General features: G+C 43.9%; 1 protein-coding gene across 1 annotated transcript; it reads left to right on the top strand.

Annotated features, from left to right (window-relative positions):
* The first annotated feature begins 808 nt into the window (after nt 1-808).
* Nucleotides 809-13,626, top strand: LOC309530149 (acetylserotonin O-methyltransferase-like). Its single transcript, XM_082218822.1, is given in 11 exon segments — nt 809-1,025; nt 2,636-2,783; nt 3,229-3,403; nt 4,722-4,851; nt 6,085-6,153; nt 7,311-7,429; nt 7,695-7,835; nt 8,454-8,481; nt 8,483-8,571; nt 8,789-9,823; nt 13,357-13,626. Coding segments are annotated over 9 exon segments (1,032 nt in total). The 5' UTR covers nt 809-1,025; nt 2,636-2,711; the 3' UTR covers nt 8,998-9,823; nt 13,357-13,626.
* The last annotated feature ends 540 nt before the right edge of the window (nt 13,627-14,166 follow it).

A 14,166-nucleotide genomic window follows, 5' to 3' on the forward strand; every position in this document is an offset into this window, starting at 1 on the left:
TTTTCGCTCTATAACATGCACCCGACCATAACACGCATGTAGTTTTTAGAGGAGGAAAATCCGTAGGCATGCCACCCGTAGGCATTGCCTCCATAACACACACAGACATTTCCCCTTACTTTCTAGGAGGAAAAAAGTGAGTGTTATGGTGCAAAAAATACGGTAACTTAAATGGTTTTCAAATTTAACAATGAACATGAGTTATGTTGATTAATAATGGAACCAAGGAAGGGACTAGGGGGAAGTCAATCTGTTTTGTTTTGATTTGATTTTGTATGGTTGTTGTCTTTATATTTGTTAGTTTTGGAAAATTAATAAAATGTTATCAAAAGGAAGGAAGGAAGGAAGGAAGGAAGGAAGGAAGGAAGGAAGGAAGGAAATAGACAACATCTCTTTGGGCTGCAGAAGAGCTAAAAAAAAGGCCAGACATTGAGGTGGAAAATGAGCTTTTGGCCCAGAGTATTGAAGACATTCGCTCCAATTCATTTGGGTCTGAATAAAGGCAATGGTTTGCAAACGTAAATTCACTTAGCACTATCAAGCCTATCATGGCTATGTTGCTGTCCTCATCCTGCCTACATTGTAGCTCGAATTTGAACGGTTCCTATCTGTGTTTCTGGCATTTCATTTCCCTCTGACCCCACTGCATCCGACTCCCCTTCCATTGCTCACCCCACACCCCAGTAATTGAGAATCGCGCCATGTATGTGATGAAATAGACTCTAGTTCAGCACGTCTTGTGCCAGAATAACAAATGTGTGGTCCTTTGAGATGCTTCAGGACTCTCTAGGTTTTTTTCTTCTTGTTTCTCCTCAGAGCAACTGATTCAGCAAATCCATTCTTAGCTCCTGATCAAGGCTGCAATCCTAAACCCAATTAACTTTGTGGGTGGGGATAGCTACATGCTATTTAATCCAATGCAGCTGGTTTCTGAGTAGCCAAAGGACTGCACATCACAACACTGGCAACTTGGGACGTGTGCCTCATACAATTCCAGCTGCTACCTGGGAGCAAGCCACATAAAGGTTAGTCCTTTCACTGCTAATAGGTACCACTCCGGTGGGAAGGCAAACGGCGTTTCTGTGCACTGCTCTGGTTTCGCCAGAAGTGGTTTAGTCATGCTGGCCACATGACCCGGACGCTGGGTGGGCATGCCCTAAGGTGAAAGACTTCTGGAAAAAGATTTATAATGAGTTGCAAAAGATGTTGAAATATACCTTTATTAAAAAACCAGAAGCCTTTCTATTTGGAATAATAGGTTTGGAATTGCTCAAAAAGATGTTAGGCTGTTTTTGTATGCCACAACTGCAGAAAGAATTTTGTTAGCTAAATATGGGAAATTACAAGAATTACCAACAGTGGAGGAATGGCAGATGAAGATGATGGACTTTGTGGAGCTGGCTGACCTGACCGGTAGAATCCACAAACAGAAGGAGGAGGATTACCAAGAAGAATGGATGAAATTTAAGGACTACTGGTATTTAGCAAAATATTCTAAGATAATATAAGTAGCATTATTGTGAGTACCAAATTAGCTTAGGACTTAAATGTTTTAAATTTTATAATATTATGGATATAAGTGAAATAGGATAAGAAAGAAATATGTTAATTGATTAAGTTAATTTTATTGGAAATTAGTATTGGAAAACTGCTACAATGAGCTATATGGAAACACAGCTTGAGGGATTTGAGGAAGTCATCTAATAATGGTTATAAAAGTATGATTATAACAGATAGGATAAATGTTTTTATGTTTGTCTGTTTTTTATATTGTAATGTTTTTTATTTTATGTTGTTTATGTTTGTTATAAATTTGAAAAATTAATTAAAAAAATTGAGGGGGGGGGAAATGACCCGGAAGCTGTACGCCGGCTCCCTCGGCCAATAAAGCGAGATGAACGCCACAACCCCAGAGTCGTCCATGACTGGACTTAATGGTCAGGGGTACCTTTACCTTTTACCTTTCCTTCAAGGAGTTTATGGTGACATCCCTGGTTCTCTCTCATTGTTCATATTCTTTCTCTTGGAATCCCCTTGTTTCCTTTCCCATGTTCCAATCTGGGAACTCTTAACTTTTCTTCTTCAGGCTCTACCTATCCTCATTCAGCTTTACTATTTGTATATTTTCCTGAATTTCTCTATATCGTTATCACAAATAATTCATTTTTAGAAGTGAGTTCTTTAGTGAGCTTCTTGGTAATTTTTGCCATTAACATTTGTTGACTTGGGCACAAAAAATGGCTCCCACTATGTGACTTGCATGTGACACTTCTTTGTTAATGTATTTCTGTATTTTAAGAATTTCCAAGTGGCCTCATTTCAGCAAGAGTGTTTTCCCTAAACCACCTGCTCTCTCTTCTGATTAACTTTCTCCAATAACTTGTTAATTGTGCATTTCCAGGCACCAGATGATTTTATCTCACTTGTCAGGTTCTGATATCACATTTTCCTCACATAGGCAAGATCAATAATTCCCAGGTACTTCCTTCCTCCTGCACTTGTGAGAAAGAAATCCTTTTCCACCTATGCCTTTACTTAGCAGATGGGGACTTCCCCATAAACATATCTGGCCTCAGTCATTTACAAAGACCATTAAGTTTGATTTTTACCTTGACATTTATCATTTCATTTTCAGTGAATTCTGAATAAAAGGACCACAACTTGCTCATCAGAGGAAAACTGTGAGATATCTGACAGAGAAATAAAGAACAATGAGTACTACAGAAGAAGCTGAAGCTTTGAAATTGTTATTTCGGAATCAGTATTCATTTCTAATTTCAAAGGTAGAAGTATTGTCTGCAAAATTTAATACTTGCAAGGACTTTGAAACTTTCAGCTTGTAAATGGATGTGTAGAATCAAAAATACCTTTAAATGGCAAGGCAAATCTTACAGTTACAGGGGTCAACCCAGCACAAACAAAGGCAGAAACTTCAAATATTGTTAATGTCACTTGAATGTATTAATAAGAAAATGAGAAGAACTGTGAGTCTATGTTTGGGAACCATAGCACAGGTGTGATACAGCAATAATTTAAAATTAACTTGCTTAAGATACCTATGTTCCACTTTTCTTTATATAATTCACGGGGACGCGCAACAGAAATATTTATTATATATATGATAACATTTTTGTATTTCAAAAGTATCTTGTTCCTTTTGCAAAGTCAGTAACTATAGACCATTTTTAACTATTTCCTTGTGTACTCCCTCACCCTTTTCACATCCAGATTATGTTTACTGCCTCTGATCTTGGTGTATTTGATCTGCTGATGGAGTCCAAGGAACCACTGACTTCAGTGTCTATTGCCGAACGTCTGAGTACCAGTCCCTTTGGGATGGAGAGACTGCTGGACGCTTGTGTTGGCTTAAAGTTCCTGCAAGTGGAGAGGAAGGACAACCAAAGTATTTATTCTTTATCTGGAAATTTAACCAACATTATAAAGTTGAAATACCATTTTAAAAATCAATTTAAGCTAAGCCATCAAGCCAGCAACTGAACAAAGCAGCATCTAAATAGCCCTAGGGAAACACCTGAGGTTTTTAGGAGACATTTTTGTACATGGAAATTCCCATATCTCTTTTTGGGGAGCATTCCAGGGAGCAGGGCTTTTTCCAATAGGTATGCAGGTGACACTCTCCTTTCATGATTGTAAAGGGTGATTTGTCCCATAGCAGGAGAGATGATCTGTTAGATGTGCTTGTACCTAGTTGTTTACAAATGTCAGTGAGAAAGCTCATTAGCAAATAGGCAGCTAGTGCAGGTCACTAAGCACCTGTAAGGGAAGCGGGTGGTGCTGTGGTCCAAACCACTGAGCCTCTGGGGCTTGCTGATCAGAAGGTCAGCAGTTCGAATCCCCGTGACGGAGTGCACTCCCGTTGCTCTGTCCCAGCTGCTGCCAACCTTGTAGTAGTGAAAGCATGCCAGTGCAAGTAGATATAAATAGGAATTATTGCAGTGGGAAGATAAATGGCATTTCCCTGTGCTCTGACTTCTGTCATGGTATTCCATTGCGCCAGAAGTCATGCTGGCCACATGACCCGGAAAGCTGTCTGTGGACAAATGCTGGCTCCCACGGCCTGAAAGCGAGATGAGCTCTGCAACCCCATAGTCACCTTTGACTGGACTTAACCATCCAGGGGTCCTTTACCTTTTCACTTTTTTACTAAGCACCAATGCAGCTCAGGACATTAAGGGTCTGTCCTCCTGACTTAGATGTTACAATGGAAAAAAGTTGCCTGATGTTCATATATTTCTAATACTTCACTCCAGATCTCAGAATGGCCACTCCTAGTGGCTGCTTATAGCAGGCATAGGCAAACTCGGCCCTCCAGATGTTTTGGGACTACAACTCCCATGATCCCTAGCTAACAGGACCAGTGGTCAGGGATGATGGGAATTGTAGTCCCAAAAAACATATGGAGGGCTGAGTTTGCCTATGCCTGGCTTATAGCATTGGTGACCATGTGGCAGCTTGAAGCTCCACTGCCAGCAGGTGGAGACCTAGTCTTTCCCTACCTTTCTCTGGAAGAGAAGCTGGAGAATTGCAGTCTCAGTGTTGCACTTTTTTTACAATGCGATCAGCATGCCATGGAATCATAGAAATGTGTCTTCTGCCTCATTATCCTTGTTTCAATCATTTTGTCCCAGCAGAATTGGGGAGGGAAAGGGGCTTTGCACAGAGCTGTGAAAACGTTAATCTTTTGTCCCCTTCGTTTTAAGCGCTTTATGGAAATACCAACCTTGCCAATCTCTACCTTGGCAAAAGAAGCCCAAAGACTCAGTATTATTCCATGAAGTTCAATGCTGAATTTGTCTATACGAGAGCACAGCACCTGGCTGATTCTGTGAGGTGAGGAGAAGGATAGCACTGAAGTGGGGAACTTAATGTCACAGTGCTGTAGGGTTGCCCCCTGTCCTGTATAATACAGGATTGTCCCGTAAATGTAAAATGGTAATGGATCCTTCCTCAGTAGGGCTAATTCCAGATGAGCAATCACAAACACTAACCTTCCTGCTGCTCACCCACTGCAAGCTACAAACAGAGTTACAATTGCCTTTCTATTTTGTCAGCCAGTGTGGTGTAGTGGTTAAGAGTGGTAGATTCGTTATCTGGGGAACCGGGTTCGCGTCTCTGCTCCTCCACATGCAGCTGCTGGGTGATCTTGGGCTAGTCACACTTCTTTGAAGTCTCTCAGCCCCACTCACCTCTCAGAGTGTTTGTTGTGGGGGAGGAAGGGAAAGGAGAATGTTAGCTGCTTTGAGACTCCTTCGGGTAGTGATAAAGCGGGATATCAAATCCAAACTACTACTACTACTACTACTACTACTACTCTTCTTCTTCTTCTTCTTCTTCTTCTTCTTCTTCTTCTTCTTCTTCTTCTTCTTCTTCTGTTTGCCTTTCACTGTGCTCAGTACCTAAGTAGGAGCTGGCATGACATAGCTACTGTGGGCTGAGCCATTTGAAGCTTAGCACATATTCACAATACTGTATAACCCTTACAGTGAATACTATCTAACGACACCCATTTATTCTTCTAAATGTTTATTTATTGCAGAAACACTTCTTAGGTTGTAGATGTAACACACACTCTCCTTCATTATAAAAAGTGTATAACACCATTATGTTTCAATGTTATTTTCAACAAAATGATTAAAAACAAGACCACTACCATAACAGCTGTTGCAATTAACCATGTTGCTAAAATGGCTGTGAATTTAAGGTTGGATTTTGGGTAGTATGCTATAATGCTTTATGTATTGTATTATGATATTTTAGCACTATGGCAAAATATATAAAAAAGGAGCCTTATAGCATTTATCTTATAATACTGTACTGTTCCTCACTTTTGTTTACAAACTTTTTTTACTGATTATTAAAAGATTGATAAAAAGGGTAATAAAATGGTAAAACTCACAGACGTTACAAATAAACAAACCTGCGATTGTTAGACACAGCTTTGACAACAAATGTAATTGTATGAGTAGTAAACTTGGTTTAATTGTTTTGCTGAAGAGACTGAAATTTAATTCTGTAGTTTTGATGCTCATTCTTTCTTAAACTAAAATAAATATTCTCTTTCAGGGAAGGAGAGGCTCAGACGTATAGATTAAGTGACATTTCTACAAAAGATTTCTATGAGGCTATGTACAGGTACAGAAAAATTGTATTTATGTAGATGTCAGGGAACTGACATCAGAGCGAGAGGCGAAGGGGAGGCTCACAGATTATGCTGACGAAGGACCCAGCAGCAGGGGGAGAAACAGCTCAGTGGAGGGGGAAGCTAATCAGCGCAACACCAGGGAGAAAGGGGGGCAGATGGGGGAAGCGGAGAGAGGGCTCCAGGACTCTTCACTGGATATCAGTGAGGAGAGCCCAGGTCCTCCACTGCCCACGCCCTCCCTGCGCAGAAGACTCCCGCGCAGTGAGAGGAGGAGGAGACTGGGTGTCAAACAACTTTTATGTTGGAAGAGGTTCAAGAAACGCCCACTGACGGATTCTGCCAGCGACTGAGGCAGCCGCGATGAGCAAGGGCTGTGCAGTCAGAAAGGTTCAACAAGGCAAATTAGTCTAGAGAGGCACAAGTTTATGCACGAGTAACTCATAGCCATTACAGTAGATCTTGTTTCTTTTTAAAGAATGGGCAAAGCTTTCCCTTTGCAATTTGTGCGAAACCTATTGCTAACTTGTATTCACCTGATGTCTAAAATTAGATTCCTTGCTATCAGGTGTTACATTACACAAACTACATAGGAGCCAACTCCTAGGGGCCACGGGAGCTTCGGCCCCAAAATAAAATATTTGAAGGGGTAGGTCCCCCCCCCCGGTTGATGGGCATTCCCATTCAAATGGTGTGTATGCACTGTGTTATGTGATCAGTTATGAGGGGTGGGGCTTACCTGGGCCCACACTATATTTTATTCAAGTTGGTACCCTAACAGACTAGTTGTGAAGACCCAGCCTTGTTTGCCTTCAGTATTTTCGAACGTTGAAGCACAACTGCTTTTAGTCATAGCAAACAGCCTTTTCTGAGTCGGGTGAGAGGAACAGCTACAGTAAATGATGTATTATTCATATTAATACTACTACTACTAGTAGTAGTAGTAGTATTTAAATGTGAGTTTGGATTATGGATACATCCCATCATGATCGGTACAATGGGAAACAGAAGGATGAGGCCGAAGAAAGGAAAGAAAACCCACACACAAATAAATGCAACAGCATTATGTGGAATATGGCTCCTGTCTAGAACCATCCTCTGTTCAAAGATATGCCCTTTGTTAACTGGCAATGCTATTTTGAATTACTAGATCAGAGAGCAGCTTGCGAGAATTCATGGAGTTTATGCATGAGATGTGGAGTCTCTGTGGTCGAGATGTGTTGAATGCATTTGATCTCTCTAATTTCCCACTAGTTTGTGATCTTGGAGGTAAGTACCATACATTCTCACATGTCTTCCTATGCTGGCACTCCGAAATCATAAGGCTGCTGTTGTAGAACAGGAAACATCCCTCAATGACCCATGACCCAAGCTCTGAACTATCAGATCCTCAGAACTGCAAAAGTGGTAAATTGAATGAAATGACTGAACAGCCACCTATCTGGTGTTCTATCTTAGAGTTTTGCACATGAAGTTTTGGGGAAAGCTTTGATATGCACAACATGTTCATTTTTTCCTTTGGTTCTCCCTTAAGGATGTAGCGGTGCCCTAGCAAAGGAATGTATTTCATTGTATCCAAATTCTACAGTGACAATTTTAGACCTACCTGAAGTAGTGGAAACAGGAAAGAAGCATTTTGTCTCCTCAGAGGAACACAGAATTACTTTTCACAAAGGTAAAATGTTGTTTTATTCTACAAAGGTTACATCGTTTTCTTCCACTAACAGACAAGACAGCCATGCATTAAGCAGGGATCGAGAATCAGTGACCCTTCAGTTATGGTTGGACTACAACTCCCATCATTCCTGACCATGCTGACTAGGGCTGATGGGTGTTGAAAACCATGAGAACAGATCCGCCCAGAAGAAGAAGAAGAAGAAGAAGAAGAAGAAGAGGAGGAGGAGTTTGGATTTGATATCTCACCTTTCACTCCCTTTAAGGAGTCTCAAAGCGGCTAATATTCTCCTTTCCCTTCCTCCCCCACAACACACACTCTGTGAGGTGAGTGGGGCTGAGAGACTTCAGAGAAGTGTGACTAGCCCAAGGTCACCCAGCAGCTGCATGTGGAGGAGCGGAGACGCGAACCCGGTTCCCCAGATTACGAGACTACCACTCTTAACCACTACACCACACTGGCCCAGGACTCTTATGTTTAGCTTTGCCTCCTTACAGGAGAAGCACCAGGAGACAGAAGTGCACACCTTATAGCTACAAATTTGAGAAAGATAAAATGAAGTATACTTTCCGTAAGAATAATAATTCTTTCACTGGATCTCTACTTGTTTTATTTCAGGTGATGCTTTTAAAGATCCAATTCCAGAAGCTGTATATTTTGGTTAGGACCCTACACTGCTTTAGTGAGGAGAAGTGTGTGCAACTGCTAACCAGACTGCACAAAGCCTGCAAGCCTGGTAGGTGTATGGTGTCAAAGGTGTTTCCTGTGGGAATTAATCCTGATACTAATCTGCTTGGATTTCCCCATGCCCCCTTCCCCTTATGTCCGCATCCCACTCAAGCTCAGCTGCGTTCCTTTATTTCTTGAGCTTCTGATCCCAGGATACTTGGGCAAAGTAACATACTGCTTTTTAATATGTAACGGTGCACCTTCCATTTCCTATTCCAAAACAGGTGGTGGAGTTCTAGTAGTGGAAATAGTTCTCAATGAAGACAGAACGGGGCCATTCGAAGCTCATATATATGGTTTGGTTATGCTGCTTATTACTCAAGGAAAAGAATGGACCCCATCAGAGTACAATGCGCTCCTCAGTGCCGCCGGCTTCAAGGATATTCAGCAAAAGAAAGCAATTCTCTTTGACGCCATTTTAGGAAGAAAATAACATTGACCAAGAACATTCTATGAACGTCGTGACTGAATGGATATATTTCAGCCTGATTCTTTGCAGCCATAACTGAACATACTTACTATCCTTGATCTTAGCGAAAAGGCTGAGAAGTGATGGCACTGAACGTGTTCAACCGCTATACTTTGTTTGGCAAATCTTCGCTATGTGGAAATATTTCCCACCCTTTAGCATTATGGTAGAATTCTAAGAGAAACTAGGACAATAATAAAAATGGCTACATCTAAACCACTGTTGTAATTAGTAGATTTCATATTTTTTCTTAGTAGTGTTTCTTCAGCTGTTTTTAAACTACAACTTCCATCATCCCCGGCTACCAGTGATCAGGGATGATGGGAATTGTAGTTCCAAAACAGCAAGTTGGGAAAACACTGATTTATAAGCTTTATAGAGAGATCTTGAAACAGTTTCCTTCTTCTAGATGGTATGCTGGTTGGAGCTGATGGGAGCTGAAGTCCAGCAACATTAGGGAGGCCACAAATTCCCCATCCCTGTCTTAGAGTATTGGACCAGGGCCACAGGAAGCTCCCATGTGCAAAGTAGAGAAGGTGTGATTTAGTCGGTGATCATCATCCTTGTGGGCTCTGGCTAGACCATTCCTACAAGCTGTAGGTGTGACGTTAACATATGAGAGTGCTGGAGGTGAAATAGTTAAACAGGTTACCCAGTCAGAACCCCAGGGGGTGGAGTCAGAGGGACTATAAAACCAGCTCGGGGGGGGGGGCGAAGGGAGGAGTTCGTTGGGAGTTGGGTGGTTGGTTGGAGTGGGAGTGAATTGGGATAGAGTCTGTGGGTAGGTTGAGTTAATCATCATCATCATCATCATCATCATCATCATCATTTATTATTTATACCGCGCCCATCTGGCTGAGTTTCCCCAGCCACTCTGGGCGGCTCCCAATCAGTGTTAAAAACAGTACAGCGTTACATATTAAAAACTTCCCTGAACAGGGCTGCCTTAAGATGTCTTCTGAATGTCAGGCAATTATTTATCTCTTTGACATCTGATGGGAGGGCGTTCCACAGGGCGGGTGCCACTACCGAGAAGGCCCTCTGTCTGGTTCCCTGTAGCCTCACTTCTCGCAATGAGGGAACCGCCAGAAGGCCCTCGGCGCTGGATCTCAGTGTCCGGGCTGAACGATGGGGGTGGAGACGCTCCTTCAGGTATACAGGACTGAGGCTGTTTAGGGCTTTAAAGGTCAGCACCAACACTTTGAATCGTGCTTGGAAACGTACTGGGAGCCAATGCAGATCTCTCAGAACTGGTGTTATGTGGTCCCGGCGGCCACTCCCAGTCACCAGTCTAGCTGCCGCATTCTGGATTAATTGCACTTTCCGGGTCACCTTGAAAGGTAGCCCCACATAGAGCGCATTGCAGTAGTCCAAGCGTGAGATAACTAGAGCATGCACCACTCTGGTGAGACAGTTCGTGGGCAGGTAGGGTCTTAGCCTGCGAACCAGGTGGAGCTGGTAGACAACTGCCCTGGACACAGAGTTAACCTGCGCCTCCATGGACAGCTGTGAGTCCAAAATGACTCCCAGAGTGTGCACTTGGTCCTTCAGGGGCACAGTTACCCCATTCAAGACCAGGGAATCTGTCAGGATTCAACCTCTGTTAGCCGACATCCATCCTCCAACCGCCTCCAGGCTCTCACACAGGACCTTCACCGCCTTCACTGGTTCTGATTTAAAGGAGAGGTAGAGCTGGGTGTCATCTGCATACTGATGAACAGCCAGTCCAAACCCCCTGATGATCTCTCCCAGCGGCTTCATATAGATATTAAAAAGCATGGGGGAGAGAACAGAACCCTGAGGCACCCCACAAGTGAGAGCCCAGGGTCTGAACACTCATCCCCCCCCCACTTTATGGACACGGCCCAGGAGGAAGGAGTGGAACCACTGTATGACAGTGCCCCCAGCTCCCAGCCCCTCTAGACGGTTCAGAAGGATGTTATGGTCGATGGTGTCAAAGGCCACTGAGAGATCCAGCAGAACTAGGAAACAGCTCTCACCTTTGTCCCTAGCCCGCCGGAGATCATCAACCAGCGCGACCAAGGCGGTTTCAGTCCCATGGTGAGGCCTGAATCCCGATTGGAAGGGATCCAAATGGTCCGTTTCCTCCAGGCCTGCTTGGAGTTGTTCAGCAACCACCCACTCAATCACCTTGCTGAAGAATGGCAGATTTGAGACTGGGCGATAGTTGGCCAAATTGGCCGGGTCTAAAGATGTTTTTTTAAGAAGCGGTTTAATGACCGCCTCTTTCAGCGGGTCTGGGAAGGCTCCCTCACAGAGGGAAGCATTCACCACCCCACAGAGCCCATCGCCCAGCCCTTTCCGGCTCGCTTTTATCAGCCAGGATGGGCAATGATCAAGGAGACAGGTGGTCGGTCTCACTTGTCCAAGCAGCCTGTCCACATCCTCGGAGGTAACAGATTGGAATTGATCCCATGTAACAGGACCAGACAGAACTCTAGCACTCTCCCGCCCTGGCCCTGCTCCCACGGTGGAGTCTATCTCCTTCTGAATCTGAGCGATTTTATCTGCAAAAAACTTTGCAAAAGCATTGCAGATCTTGGGGTCCCTACCAGGCCCCGGTGGTACAGGTGGTTCCGATAGATTGCAAACCACCTGAGAAAGTCTCCTGCTGCTGTTTTCTGCAGATGCAATGGAGGCGGCGAAGAAGGCCCTCTTCGCCGTCGCCATTGCCACTTGGTAGGCTCGACGTTGAGCTCTAGCCCATGTCCGGTCTGATTCAGAATGAGTTTTCCGCCACCGGCGCTCTAGCCGTCTCAACGATTGTTTCATCACCCTCAGCTCCGGGGAAAACCACGGGGCTGTCCAGGCTCCATGTAATCAGAGAGGGCGCTTCAGAGCCAGACAGTCAATAGCCCTGGTTAACTCCGCATTCCAGCGTGCCACCAGGGAATCAGCTGAAAGGCCGTCAACTTGGGATAAAGCATCCCCCACCCCTCTCTGGAAGCCAATTGGATCCATTAAGTGGCGGGGGCGGACCATCCAAATCGGTCCCACCTCCCTGCAGAGGGGAAGGGTTGCGGAGAAGTCCAGTTGCACCAGGAAGTGATCTGACCATGGCACTTCTTTTGTTTCACTTTTAGTTAGTGTCAGATCACCAACATCCATAGAGGTGAACACCAGGTCTAAGGCATGTCCACGGCTATGAGTTGGGCCAAACTTATTCAGGGACAGCCCCATGGAGGCCATGCTTTCCACGAAGTCCCGAGCAGCCCCTTGTAAGGTCGTGTCAGCATGGATGTTAAAATCCCCCAGGACGACCAAGCTAGGTGTCTCCAGGAGCGTATCCGCCACGACCTGAAGCAGCTCGGGCAGGGAATCCTTGGTGCAGCGGGGAGGTCGATACACCAGTAGGAATCCTGTATTGCCCCTATTGCCCAACTTCCAGAACATGCACTCAGAAAACTGGGTCTTCCCAATAGGACGCCTGGTGCAGACTAATGACTTCCTAAAAATCACTGCAACCCCCCCTCCCCGCCCAACATGACCTCGGTTGCTGTGCGTAAGAGAAACCTGGTGGGCAAGCAGCGGCAAGGACAGGCCCATCTGCTTCATCCAACCAGGTCTCTGTCACACATGCCAGGTCAAATCCTCCATCCACAATCAGGTCGTGGATGGCAGTGGTTTTATTCATCATTGACCTGGCATTGCACAGCAACACTTTCAGGTCATGTGGGTTTCCCTTGCTGATTACTGTATCCTTCCGGTCAAGACCAGACCTGGAGGCAGGGATAGTCCTCAAACAATGACTAAACCTGCCTCCTCGGTAATGACATGGTCTGGTCTTAGCATAACTCCTCCTCCTGCCCGTGATCACTGAGATCGGGTGTCCCAATACATCCCCCCCTGTGGAACCTGCCCCACCCAATCTATTGGCTGAGGCCCACTCCCAGGCAGCCATGACCCTTCCCCTTAAAAAGCAAAATACAAATTATATAATAATTTAAAATAATAATAATAATAATAATAATAATAATAATAATAATAATTAATAATAATAATAAACAAAACAAAACAAAGCAAGAAACAATAGCGCTGACTAAATGCTTATCCCACCCCAAGCAAAAATAAAATAATGAAATAATATAATATTATAAAAAACAACAACCACCATTTAAGGTGCTGCAAATTAAAAGCAATTAAAACATTTAAAACCATTTTGTCCATTGCTGCCGGTAGCTGCTCAGGCCTCTAAACTGTAGTGGTAGTGCAGGCTCCGCCCCCTAGGCCGGATGGAGTTGGCAGGAGAGGGAGCGGTCTTCCCAGCACTCACACAAGCAGCAACAACAGCAGCAGCAGCAGAGTTAGTGTAGTGAAATAAGCTGAGTCAGGAACAGTTAGGAGCTAGGAAGACAAGTAAATATCTGAGAGGTGGTTTAGTGAGTGAGAGCAGGTAGCGGAAGTTATAGGTCTGGATAGGCATTCCATGATTGTAATTGACCAATACCGTTTATGAAACCACACACTTGTTAAACTGCAATAAATAAACAGAAGTTCATGTTCCAATTTAACCCTGACTGGACTCAGTATTGTACTAAGTAGGGCCTGGGTCACACTTGGAGGGTCTGCGATAATATTAATAGTATTAATAGTATTAATGACTCCGCTTCCAATGTGAAGCACCAAAACTACTTAAGACACTCTCAGGACTCTGCTTAGGGCTAGCATGCATATGTCACACACAAAAATAAGCAAACAAGTCTACCTGTGGCTGCTAGAGTCAACTGTGGCAACATGTATTGTAAGAATAGTATAGTGTGGAGGGATTACGCAGCTCAAGCGTCATCCAATTAAAGCAAAAATTCTGTTTCAGTGAAGGGAGAAAAAACCAGATTGGTAAAATAATATGGTACTTCACTTCAAGGGACCTATGAGGCTATGTGCAGGTAAAAAAAATAGCATTTTGTGGCTCTTGTATTTGAGAGGATGGGCAAAACTTGAATGCTTTTTGTCTGATTAAACATTCCTTGTGAACTCTAGGGAAGAAGGTCCTAATAAAATTATTATCTTACCATCCCTGTCATTGAAGGATTGGGTTGCCTTTTGGGGTATACAAAAAAGGGTGAATTTTTAGTTAAGAGTCAGTTATCTTATCACCATTGTACTCCTAGA

This window comes from Podarcis vaucheri (assembly GCF_965113315.1).
Source record: "Podarcis vaucheri genome assembly, chromosome: 4".
Classification (NCBI taxonomy): domain Eukaryota; kingdom Metazoa; phylum Chordata; class Lepidosauria; order Squamata; family Lacertidae; genus Podarcis; species Podarcis vaucheri.